Here is a 13,410-nt window from a genome sequence, read left to right as displayed (position 1 = left end):
TCAGAATACCAGTACTTAGCTTAATAAAATAATTGTCTAGATGGCCTGAAGACCATTTAGATGGTCTTTAAGCTGTGCTCAGTATTTGGAAGTGTTTAGCTTTCACCTTTAATATATATATATATTTAAAAATTAAGCTGGCAGTTTGTACACCTTTTCTTGCTGTCCACACAGCACACTTACTCTGCAGTACGTAAGTATGTGATCTTTGTTTAATGTAAGACCTACCTTGACAGCGTGAGGGGGAAACATTGAAAACACTGTAATCTGCATGCAGTGAGATTCCTCTTTCTAACACTGCTATTGCGTTTCCTTCCTCTCTCCTGTTGGGCATCTTGCCCCAGCTCGTGTCAAACTTACAGCACAAGCACTATATTCAAAGCACAGCACTTACAGCACAGCACTATATTCAAACCTGTATGTTAGGAGGGTTGTTTCTTTAGTGGCTACTCAGTTATTTGCATCTTCCTTTTTAATAAACATGTGCTAAAACTGCAAGGGGTTATGTTTTATTTGTTTGGATGTGCCTCTTAAACTCTAAACTCCAGGTGTAATCAGAACTGCATTGGTGCCTTGGACTTTCCTGTTTTTGAAAAGCTGAAGGGTCAGAATTTCAGATGGAAGAAATGCACCAAGTGTGGAAGTTAGATCCCCCAGATGAAAGAAAGCCTTCAAGCAGCTTCTTCATAAATATATAAAATAAGGACTTTGGCCTTAGCATGGTGAGATCTGTATAATCATTAACTCTTTTTCTCAGAGGAACAGTTTTGGTTTCAGATAATCCAGTAAGAAGGTCTGTTGTGAGTAGAAATTAAATAAATGAACCTGATATCCAGCAGGAGTAGTGAGAACAAGATAAAGGTTTTTCTAGTGTAAGATGTCCTACATAAAATTTTGTGGATCCAGATACCTGTTCAGATCTTGATGACTGCTCAGTTTCACCCTCCTCCAGAGTTTTAAAGATTCTCAGAGCCAAAAGGTGTGGGGTATACAATTTGTATTTCTTTATACTTGTGGAATAAACCTAAGACATGCTCAATTTCATGGAGTGCCTTTGCCTGGATGGGTGTGACGTGACATCATGAATGCAAACCCTGGGTATGCTTCAGGCAACAGAACCAAGGTGAGTTGCACAAAGAGAAAATTGGAGTGGTGAGGTGACGGGAGAGGACCCTGAGCTTTTGGCAGGAAAAAGGAGTGGTGCTGTGAGTGGCAGCAGGAAAGGGGGTCGGGAAGAGAGGCTCTGTTTGGTTCCTAATGCATGATACTCCCTGTGCAGTGACAAAAGAGTGAGGAAGGATGTGGTTACCTGCTGTTTGCTCAGACCTTTTGAGTCAGAGGGGAGAGAGATGCTCTGTGGGAAGGAAGGAGAAACATGGGGATGGAGTGTGAACAGGAGAAATAAGAGGAGGGAGGATCAAGGGTATTGAGGAGGCTGGGGTCATAATCAGCCCCTGGCTACAGTAAGCTGCTGTGAGTGACTCCAAGTGCACATGAGAGTTTGTGTGGGAAGCTAGTGCAGACCAAATCACCACGGTTGTTTCATGTCCAGTAGAGCACTGGTTGAAACTGAAGGCCATCTTTCTCTTCTCTTTATCTATGTCCTTTGGAGGTTTTTTACCTGAAAGCAGCTTCTCAGGTTTAGGTTGGATAATATGTTAAAGGACATAAATGGTTCTTTAATACTAGATATGATTTTAGGCAGTATAATACCTAGAGGGAGAACAATTTACAGCACAAAAGTCAGTAGTGTTCATTTTTTTTAATTGACTACAGAGGGAGACTAGAATCACAAGGGTTGACAGAGTCCCAGCCCAAGCAAACAATATGCTCTATGAACTTCTACTCTGTTCATGCTATTCAGCACTGCATCTGTTCAGCTGAATGGATAACAGTAATAACATTTTATTGTTTTGGCTGACAGCAGCAGAGAAAACACTCTGGTTCCTTTCAAAATTGTCCCAGCATTGCTGAAGGTTTAGTCACTTGCTTGTCAAGGGCTGGTACAGGCAGGTAGGCAAACTGGAAAACCTAGTATTGCACAGCTGAGAGTCAGAGTTCTCACGGCTATACAGCTATACAAATCGATACTTCCTCCGCCTTCCCTTTCTCTGCAGCTAGGGCAGCTGACTTTAACTGTTCTTCCAAGGAATTCCCCTAATTTAACAGTATTTTGAGACCTCTCCTATGAAAACTATCCCCACTCTTCCTGTTTCCAGCCTCGTGTCAGAGCTACTACTGACCATAACTGCAGCTGAAACAAGAAGGAAATGAGTTGGCTCCACGCTCACTTCAGAGACAGAGGTCCTCGCAGAGGACCCTCTTCAGAGACAGAAGCAATGAAAAGGCAGAGCTGTGCTCAGGAGCATGAGATTATTGAATTACAGGAACATAATGTGGAGGAAAGTGAGACTGATCGTGACAAGCCTCTAAATGCTCAAACAAGAAAGGTAGGAATTTCATTTGGTCATTTGATCCTTCCGGTGGGGGATGTATTTCCCCAATACTACACAGCAAGAGAAATTACACTTGAAGGAACATTTTGTAGGGATGATTTAATTTGTTGTTTGAGGTAGAGAGAAAAAGACTAAAAAACCATTTAGGTAGGTAGAGAGAAAAAGACTAAAAATGTAATTTTTTTTTCTTATCAATGAAGTGCTCTAATATGAAAGTGGGATTTTAAGCTTTAATTTAGGAAGTGAAACTGTAATTGGTTCTCTGAGTTTGTTTTCTCTTCTAATGTGTTATCAGTGGGATTGGTCTCAAAACCAGAAAAGAGAAAAGTTGAATTAAGTTTTAAAACCAGTCTTTCTTTCAGTAGAAATTAACTAGGAAACAGTGCTGCCAAACAAAAATAAGATGTCGTCGAACAGAGCATGCTGGATTCTCTTTATCTCTGAGTCATTTTCAGTTGCTAACCATTATGAATTTGTATTAATAGAATGCTCCAAAACCTCAGTTAAGATCAGCATGTCAATCCTACGGGAGGTAGCTCCTAGTCCTTAGTTTAAAGCTACGGAACAGACTATTTCTGGCAGAGGAATATCATATTCACACGTGACTGTTGTACAGCGAAATACACGACTTACTGCAGTATTTGTGGCGGAGCGAAGACGCTTCCCGCTTTTCTGCGGGCACGGCTGACCCCGCCGGGAGCTGGCTGCCTGAGGCACCGCCCGTCCCTTCCCGCTCCGGGGAACGGCACTGCTTCCTTTGGGGACCCCGCTGCTCATCTCTGGGGCTGATCCATTCCGCTGACAGGCAAAAGCCCCCTTTGTTCGCTTGTGTCGGGGTCAGTTACTTCTCCTGTGGTCTGGAAAGCTGAATCAGCTCGCTGCAGAGCCAGACACATTCCAGGAAATGCAAAGAGGAGAAGCAGAGAGGGGAGGAGAGGCAGGGGTCAGCTAGATCTGCTGGACTATCTTGAGAAACCTCACCCTTGGGCTTATCCTTCTCCTTTCCAGAACCGAGTTTTCTTTGAGCTCTCTTTATGCTGATTATAGTAAGTGGCTTCCCGTCCTGCACAGACTGCTGAAGTCACCATGCTCTGCTTTCTGCTCAGCTGGCAGGTTAATCAGAGCTGCCCTGCCCACCTAGGAGAGACTTTCTCGGCTGCTGTTGCTTCCCCGCGGCCTATGGGCAAAGTTCGGAAGGTGTTGGATTAGTTGTGGAGCTGAATGTTTTCTTGGGATCAGGCCAGTTTGCTATGTGTGATTAAGAGTTGTGTTTTATGATAGTCTAAACATGTGGTGGCTCAATCAAAATTTGGGCTTGACAGCTGCCTGTCTCAACTGATGAGGCTATGGCTGATTTCGTAGTTGCACTCTAGGCAGTAGTTACTGGCTTTTAAAAATTTTTAAAATACAAAATGATATGCTAGTGTAAAGTATTAGATTGAAAATCATACTTCTAAAATATTAAAAAAATCAAACTAAAAAAAAGTGTGATCACAGCTGAAAGCATGTTGTAAACAAAACCATACTCAGTGTTTGCCTTTCATTCTCCTGCAGAGCAAAGTTCTGTGCAGAGGTGTCTACAGAGAGTGTTTTCCTTTTTCTGCTTGTGCTCCTGGAGGAATCTCTCTTGTAAGCTCTTTCTCTGTGTGTCTGTTTTCTCTCCCTGTTCCCCTGCCACCCACACAAAAGCTTTTAGCCAGCTGTTCAATTCAGTTAAATTCAGTGACAGCCTCTCTCTTATTCTGTGTTCTTAGAAAGTTCAAAAAGTAAAGGAAGGAAACCTGGATTAGTGCCTCCAGCAGCAGCTGGTTCCTGCCAGTCTGCACGTGTGTGGCCCAGACAACCTACAGCACGTGTTTTTCCTTACCTGGTACTGATGACAAAGAGGACATAGAGTTTACTACTACCTTTATGGTGGGTGGAGAGGGAGACAAAGGAGTAATTAAAAAGACAGCATGGTCTGCTTATGAATTCAAGCCTTGCTTCAGTCTTCTGATTCTCCTGGAGAGAATCTCCTCTGTGGAGCAAAACAGATTAAGTTATCTGTTTTGCCATTGCCTAAGCTTGCTTCTTCTTTCCCCAGCTCCTTTTTTTTTTTTTAATATTCATCCTGCTGGATTAACTCATTAAAAGACTAATTTCTGTCATGGTTTTCAATCTTACTAAAAATTAAATCAGAGGCAAGGTATTGTCCTTTCTCTCCCATAAGAATGTACATACATGCACAATTACTTTGAGTGAAGTTTTCTTTTGACCTCATAGAACAGGTGAGATTTGCATTAAACTCTCTGTTAAATATACTCAATAGCCTTCAAGTTTGCAATCTTCTGAAGAAAAAGTAAGTCAGCTATAAAAGTCTCAATTATTTTACTGAGGGTTTAACACAATAGTATCTATTGAATAGCATTGCCTTTGCATTGGATGCTGGCACCCAGAAGCTTTGCAGGTTGACAATGCTGTAGAGGTGAATGATTTTGGAAATTCCTCCAGAGATGCCCTTTTAGTTGGGAGAGATGACAAACATTATAAGGAGAGCTTGTGAAATATGCAAATTTAATTCATGTAGTTTAAAAAAAAAAAAAAAAAAAAAAGTGGAGCCAAGAAATCATCTTTGCAGTACTATTGCTTTATGGGCCATTCAGAAGTTGGAAATTCTGCACAAAGGGGAATGATCTCTCTCAAGTGAATGTCCTCTACCTTCTCTAGGTCTGCATTTTCTCCTGCAGCAGTAGTCAAGGCTGGGAACCCCTGATGTAGGGCATTGCTTACCAATGAGGCTCTCCCATCTTTGTGGGATTTTTGTTTCTAAATGTGACAGTAGAGACATGCTTCAGTGTTTGGTTTTTTTTTTTCCTGCCTTATTTGATTAATCAATATGCCCTTCTCTTTTATACCTAGGAAAGAGATCCCTGGAAATCATGCAGGAATGTAGTTTTCTGGAAGTGTAAACTATGGATGGTTATATCTATGATATTTCTAGTGATCTTCCTGGTCATTCTTATCAGCCTAATTCTTTATTCTAGTAAGTATCTCACTCTTGGTTACAGTAATACAAACATGAAATATGTACACTCTAATAGAACACAAATGCAACAATAACACCCTTTAATGTTCTTCAGTAAACTGCTGAAGGAGCTGGGATACTGATTGCAGAGGTTTGTATTGTAGTTCAGTAGTTGTTGTGAATGCTTTTATCTTAGCAGGCAGCAAGCAACTTGTATCCTCATCAGGTGGCAATTCAATTTTGTAGCTAAGTGAGAAAATATGACAAGAAGAGATTTGGATATGAGGATGGAAATTGTTTGTATTGTTGGAACAAGTGCTGTGGATGACTTAGGTCCCATGGTGTCATTGCCTGTCTGACTCCCAGAGCAGATGACTTTTGCTAATGGAGGTGGGTGATTGACCTCCAGGTGCTGTCACTTTTTTCAGATGACTTGCACTTTCTTTCTGTCTTTCCTAGTCAGTCCTTACCTAAGAAGTCTATGAGAAAGCCACCCTGGAGAAAGCCAAGAGAGTTGTTTTTCAATACTTCAGCTATCTGAAACTTTTTTCTCCCCTTTCTATCTCCTTTTGATTATTAGATATTTACACAGATGAGGATGACTACTGGGATCCTGATGAATTACTAAGCAATGGAAATTTTCACAATTTTTCAGGAACATTGGAGTTAATGTGTGGTCTCCCATACTTCTCCTCCAAGGACATTACTAAGAGGGTAAGTGTTTATCTGATTCTTGGCAAAGTTGATTCTGTTTAGAACATAGTTTCAGTGTTTTGCCTTTTAAAAAGTTTCTGTTTCTCTGCGTAGAAACTCAGTCATTTGCAAGTCCACAAATAAAATGTGTTGTACTTTTTAAAGTTGCAATCTAGAAAAAAAAAAAGAAAGAATTGTCTGCTTTTAAGCACAAGAAAGCGTTGATTTTTTCCCATAAATTTGACCATTTGTTAAGACACTGTCTTCTCATTTTTCATAGAATCATTGAATAATTTAGGAGAGGCCTGTGAAAGTCATCTAAGCATAATATGGGCTAAACATCCTATGTGCTGCATTCTCTTATGAGTACATTATTACAGCCTGGGTTTATAGCTGTGATTTCTGCTGAGCCAGCACAGCTCTGAGTTACAGCTGAAATATGCTCAGCATACATGGCAGTGATCATTTGGACATGGTGGGAAGGCAATCTCAGGACAGAGACCCTCCCCCCCACAAAGTAAGAGTAACTTAACAGCATTAGTTGCACATGGCAACATGAGCACATGCTTTTAGTTCACCTTCAGTAGCAATCACTTAAATGCACAATTATCTTGTCTGTCAAATTTAAATTACTCTCTACATTTTCCAGGGCAGATATTTGCTGTTATTTGACCTTCAGCACCTGTTTTTGTGCTCCTTAAAGCACTTTGAAAGAAAGATTTGCTGTTGGGTTTTTGTTTGTTTGTTTGTTTGTTTTTGGGTTTTTTGGGTTTTTTGTTTGTTTGTTTGTTTTGGTGAGGGCAAAAAAGAGATTGAATAGAAGAAACATATTTTTTTTCCTCTCTCTCTCAGCTAACAGAGGTCTATAGCTCTTCTCCAGCTTTAGGACGTTACTTTAGGTCAGCTCAGGTGATTTCTTTCAGGTAAGCAATTTCTGTCACCAGAGTTATCTGAAAATTACAGGCTTTTGATGAGACATACATGTGCTTATGTAAGTATGTACAATATTTAAATCTGTGAAAAATAGGTTGTTTGGGGAAAATTATGTGTATAGGCAGTGAAAACTGGTCAAAGGATCATCTTGTGTAATTGGTAAATGCTGCTAAAATTCTGTAATGACAAGAACATATTGTTGATGTGAAGTATCATCTCTGTTATCTTTGGTTCCAATTGCAGCCCTTAATAAACATATTCAGGGATATTTATTAAAAAGAAAATTAATTGCTGGAGATGCTTAAGATTGATGTAGTTTAAATAATCTTAAATAAATAAACCAGGGTTCATGGGGAGGAGAGAATAATTTTGTTCCAAAAATAGATAAAGGCAAGAGGAATATACAAGTCTCCTGTCATGGAGAAATAGCAGGGAGACAAGGGAAGACAGAGAGCTTTCCCAAGGACTTCTGAAAAATGACTTTTACAAAATAAATTAGAAAGACAGGATAAAATCAAGGGAAGTAGTTTTGCAAAGTCCCAGGTCCTTTGAGATAGCAATGACTGAGGAATAGCCACGTGGCAAGGGGCAGTCATGAGGATACTTTGCTCCTTCAAGGAATATGCTCCCTTGCCCTGCCAGCCTTGGGCATGCCAGCTTTGTTCAGCAGTGAACTGTAGCTCCTTGGCCTTGTGGGTACTATCTATGATTTAGACCATCAAGTACAAAGCTGTAGTTCTGCACATATATTGATCAGCTAATAACTCTTTCTCTCTGCCTTTTTGATGTCTCTCTTGCTGTCTTCCTCTCTTTCTTTCCTTTTATTTTTCCCCATTCAAGTATTTTTTGAAAATGTTTTGAATTCTCTGAGTACAAAAGGTAGCTGTTGAATCGTAGTCAGTTTTGGTAGACCACAAAAAATTAAATCTCCAGAGATGGTCTCCAGTTCACTGGTTTGTGTAATCCACTCCAGAGCTGAGTCAAGAGCACAGCTGTGTGGTCCCAGGTACTGCTGGCAGGAAAACAAACCTTCCACCTTCCTACGGGTTCCTAGTGAAACTATGCACAGGATATTACAACATCTCTTATCAGTAGCTCCTTGTGAAGCACCAGTGCTGAAAAACACATCCCATCAGAACACGTGTCCAATTGCCCCTTGTGCATTTGAAAATGTGTCTCTGGCTGGCTTTATGTACCCAGTTTCAAGAGCTGTTCTGAGAAAGGAGGGGGAGGCAGAAACTGGCATCATTGACAGTTTTCTTTCATAATGCTTTTCTTGGGGAAATGGTTTGTTTTTAAAAAAATCCATTTCAACAGTGATATGAAAAGTTAGTCTTTCAAAAGAAAAAAAAGATCCTGTTGAAACTTGAAGACATTCATCCCTGCCTTTGTTTTTCAGTAATGAAACCTCCACTGTAATTTATCAGCTAGTGTTTTCTGTACCACCATCAACAGAGGGATTTATGGAAAACAGTATGAACCCAGATTTTATAAGGAACATTTTACGTCAAAATATTTATGATGAAAATACTCTTAATCCTGGGACATCTGAATGTGACAGGTTAAAGCTCAACCCAACTTCTCTCACATGTAAGTGCTGTACATTAAAGAAACTGTTTCTTTACAAAGAGCAGAAGTATCTCTGGGAAAGGAGGGAAATACTTCTAGAAAGATATTGAGATTCATTAGTATACATGATTTGCATAACAGTATTAAGACTATTTTAAAATAGCTTTCAGCAAGTCTTGATATGCTTGACTTAAAACCTGGGACTCACTTGTTTGGTCCTCTGATGAGAAAGGAAATAGTGATAAGACTGGTTAGCTGTGGACTCTAACCAAACTTTTCTGATCTAATATGGCATTTTATCTATACAGAAAAATCCTCCTCGTATATATGTGCACCATAATGGGGAGACAAATAATTTAAAATGTTTCTCCTTATTATACATTTGGTTTTGAATGATAACAAAACAAATTTTAATCCAAGGGATGAAAAAGACTCCTGATTTTTGTCTTTCTGTAGATTTTTGGAAAGTTTATTATGCACAGAAAATACCTTTAAAGGAAACAAATGTTCATTCTTACGGGTTTTCTAGGCAGTGATTCCAATGACTACCAGCAGCTAGGTAGTGATTCCAATGCATTTATATTTGTCCTGGTAGAAATGCCCATATAAAAGTCGCATGAGCTTTGAAGCTGCACTAAAAACAATACATAGAGCTGCCTCCCCCCAGCGCCAATACACTGAGTCATACCTATGTGCTTTTAGAATAATGCTAGGCTAACAATTCAGCATTGCAGTGTAGGCAAGCAAGGTTTGCAATTAACTCATATTGGTTTATCTTGGCATGCTTATCAAGGGACAAGAGATCAACAGCTCATGAGTTTCAATTTTTGGAAGCATTTTTTTCCTTATATATTGACAGGATTCTCAGAAAAAAGTAGTGTAAAAGGAGACAGGAAAGAATATGTTGAAATAACTATTTAAAGTTTCATATTAATATTGTACTGCTTTTACTTTCAGAGAAATTATGGAAAGATTCCTCATCTTCATCACCACCTAGAAGAGATGGGATTCCCTATCTATAAGTAATCCCAGGGCAGGAGCTATTCGTTAGGTAGAAATGCTTCTAAAATTGTTGTCCTAGAAATACTGCCTGTGGTGCAATACTGTAAATGGAAAATGTGGTATATTTATGACAGTGTTGTATTGCTATAGCACCACAACCTCCTTCTTCTATATCTCAATAATCCGTTTCACCCCTGAGAAAATAATGTATTTGATGCATGCTCTCTTGGCTTTGAAAGCTCTGCTTTGTCTTGCCTTATGATTAAATCTGAATGCTCTGTATGAGCTTTAAAAGCAGTCTTGCAGATGGCTCCTTTCTTTTTCTCTTGGCTTATGCAAAATTGTCTGTACAGCTTCATCCTCAATGCTCACTTCCACTCAAACTCATATCTGTTATTTTTTTTCCTCCAAACTTCATATACCACATTTACTTGTTGTTCTTTCCTTGTAAAACATACTGAAAACCTAAAAATACATATGTGTGTGTGTGTATATATATATATATATGTATTTGTATTCTTTAATTACATGCAAGGCATTTGCACTAGCTTCTTAAGAATGCTTTAGCTCTCATAATTTCCTTATTCTTCCTACAGTCTCCTTGGATAAGGTGCTCTTTGCTCTGTTTTTCTCTTCTTCAATGTGAAATATGAAAGAAGAAAGCAATAGCATGAAGAGACATGTCTTGTTCACTAACACAGCTGAATGTCACAGGAATATTTAAAGGCTAGAATTATCAGTGTGCTTTTACAGTTAGCTACTACTACTAGTGAATAGACAGATACTTGATCTGTTTTTGTAAAACTGGAGACTACTTCCTGCCCAGCACTGGTGATAAAAATGAACACATGTAAGGTATTTGCCTTTATAAGGCAGTAAATAGTTGTTCTTGTTGATGAGAGACCAGATGAGATGAATCAGTGCCAAGAGGAAGGTGCCCAAGCAGAAGATGTAGGCCAGTGTGGCACAAAGGTTACGGACGGTAACTGGCTATAGCATAAAAATTAAGCATTAACTTTATGCAGAATGGAACATATTCACTACCATGTGAGTGAAGTGAATCTTGTCATTTATTTATAGTCTTATAAATGTTAGTACTGTTGCATAGAACTTTTATTTTAAGAAGCATTTTGTATTGTAAGAAATATGTAATGGAAAATTGTTTTTCTCTTTCTAATATTACAAGTTTATTTAAGGAGTAATCTGACAATGTTATTGTGCATTAAATTATTTATTTTTACTCTTAACATGACTGTTTTCATTCTTTAGCAGCTCTAGTCTTTCAGCCATGTGAGTTGGAAAATAGCCATTGGAATTCTAAATCCTGAGCTGTATGAAGCATGTCTGACAGAGCTGTACGCTCAAACCCATAGTTGTTGTTGCATGTGTTTAAACTGAGTTTGGGAAAGGTTCTGGACCAAATAAGTACTTTTTATGACTCTCATGTTTGCAGTTTATTCTGATTCCCTCTTGGTTTGTAAGATACAGGAACTATAATTTCTCTTGCTATAATAGTCTATGCAGCATACAGGTAGAAGAGAAATTCCTTTTGATTCTTACGCTGGGGAAGGATAAACTTCATGGTTTATATGGCTTGTCCCAAAAGCAGCAGGTTATGAAAGTACCAGCAGCAAAGAAATAAATTGCGGTTGAGATGCTGCTCAATCTTACTGCTCTCACCAAGACACGTGATCCTTTCCTTGAACACTTCCATATCTTGATTCTAGGAACGGAAAAATAATGTAATGATTAAACTTCTTTATGGTGATACCCACATGGGCATTAAGAGTTGAGAAAGGAGTTAAGCATTCATTTTTTTCCCAGCCATCCTCCTCTATGTCCATACCTTTACCCCAGAACCTCACAGGAAAAAACAAGGTGGAGCTGTAGTAAGATGTCATATTCAACAGAAAATGTCTGACTTTACAGACTGCATGAAAAAGTCGTTTCTGGTTATATATCTATGAGGTAAATTGATCATGTAAAAGAAAATTAGAAAGTGAATTAATTATGACTCAATTCATTAGGGACACAGCAGTGTGAAAACACATTATTACATCAAGTCAGATATTTTGTGTGAATGATCAATATTAATTTTAATTGAAGGAATGAGAATAATACTTTAATGACTGAGACTACTGAGACATTGTTTAAAAGCAGCTTGTGGAGTGTACAATCAGCCCTTTAAAATCCTATGGCAGGTGTCGTCTGTGTGGCCACAGCAGCCAGTATGAGTTTTGGGCAGATTCAGCTGCCTGCTACAGCAGTGATACCTGCACATACTGGCAGCATGTCCATCCACTGCTCTGTGCACTTGCCCATGGGACTATCCCCAGCATGGAAATGGCAGGTGGGAGTCACAAAGGCACTGCACCACAAAGCCAGGGCTGCAGCCAGCAATCATATACAAAGGAAGACTTAAAATCAGAAAAACTGTTCAATGTTTTCTTCCAGACTGTTTTGTTACAAAAATGGAAGAAGTGAAAAAACATGCTTAAGCAAGAACACAAGCACATAATCACTTTGTGAGCTCTGGTAAACAGCTGAATACCTGCTTTCAGTCCTTTGCACATGTCCAGAAATGCTGCTTGCAGAGGGGTGCTGGGCTGTGAGGAGGTGATACTCTAGCATTGCAGAAATCCAGACTGGAGACTCCAGAAGGGAGTGAGCTGTGGAAGCATTGTATCATGGAAGCAGCACCTGGACTTCTTCCACTGAGAGGTGGTTATCACCTGGGCAGCATCAGTATCAACTGTATTCTCATGGGTGTAATATTTGTTTTGCATGCAGTTTATTGTTTTGGGGCTTTTTATTTAATTCCAACTTTAAGACTTCACACTAAGTAGTATTACAGTAGAAGGGGGAGAGGGGAATTTGAAAAATTAGTTATTTATAAAAATTGTACATTGTATAATAGTAAAAATCAAGCATGTCAGAGAAATTTTGGACAAGAGTAAGTCCATCTAACACAAGGTTTATGCTTTCATTTAAAACATGAAGCATTCCCTAAACAAAAAGAAAGACTGCGTTATTATTGCATTTTTGAGATTTATAGCAATTGTTCCTTAAGGACCCTTTAAAAAAAGAAGTATTTTAAAAGTCCAGAAAAATGTACAGCCTCGGTTACTTAAAATATTGTAGCTCCTAATTTTCTATAGAGGAACATGGTCATATGATGGCAGTTGATACTGATTCCCCTGGTTTAATTGTCAAGTCCTGTGCCCAGTCCATGTTTCTTTCTCTGATCAGCTGTTCATGGACAGGTTTGTCTCATAGTAAATGACTGGTAGACATAGCCTAATGAGTAAGAGAGAGATATTTATTTGAAGACCCAACAGCAGAGGTGGGATGGTCATCATGGCTGTACACACTCAGGCAAAATAATACCTTCTAAGTTACCAGGACATCATCATATTCACTATGCTCTTCTGGGCTGGTGACATTTGCCTTCTTCTCAGGCACACTGATAAGTGCATATTCTGTCTGACTGTTGCTGTCAATAATAGAGATTTCGTGTTTTACATCATGGCTGACAGTCGAGTACCACAATTCGCTGGAATTCGTAGAATCTTTTTTGGCAACATGTTCCTGAGGGGGAGAAGGGGGAAAGAGAAAGAGTGAAGCTTCGGTATGGTTATACCCTGAAGAACTTTGGAGATGTGAGCAGGTCTGGTGTAGCCTGTAGTCGTGCAGTTGACAAATACACGCAGTGTTAACTTTGTAAATCCACAGTCATTTCCCAGCTGTCCGGGC

The 13,410-nt window shown here is 39.2% G+C and overlaps 1 protein-coding gene across 4 annotated transcripts; it reads left to right on the top strand.

The window, feature by feature from the left end:
• The first annotated feature begins 739 nt into the window (after window positions 1–739).
• Window positions 740–10,963, top strand: C2H3orf52 (chromosome 2 C3orf52 homolog). Of its 4 annotated transcripts, none has more exons than XM_068180722.1 (7): window positions 740–1,123; window positions 2,220–2,450; window positions 5,355–5,478; window positions 6,041–6,174; window positions 7,006–7,076; window positions 8,486–8,676; window positions 9,613–10,963. In XM_068180722.1, coding segments are annotated over exons 2-7 (702 nt in total). In that variant the 5' UTR covers window positions 740–1,123; window positions 2,220–2,270; the 3' UTR covers window positions 9,615–10,963. The 4 variants fall into 4 exon arrangements, with proteins under 4 accessions (XP_068036823.1, XP_068036821.1, XP_068036825.1 ...); XM_068180720.1 differs by having other exon boundaries at window positions 749–1,123; window positions 2,118–2,450; XM_068180721.1 differs by lacking the exon at window positions 740–1,123 and adding an exon at window positions 1,995–2,013 and having other exon boundaries at window positions 2,118–2,450.
• Window positions 10,964–13,410: the final 2,447 nt, after the last annotated feature.

This window comes from Anomalospiza imberbis, chromosome 2 (genome assembly GCF_031753505.1).
Source record: "Anomalospiza imberbis isolate Cuckoo-Finch-1a 21T00152 chromosome 2, ASM3175350v1, whole genome shotgun sequence".
NCBI classification, from domain to species: Eukaryota; Metazoa; Chordata; class Aves; order Passeriformes; family Viduidae; genus Anomalospiza; species Anomalospiza imberbis.
Note: the sequence above shows the minus strand (reverse complement) of the source record. Positions and strands in the feature narration are given on the sequence as shown.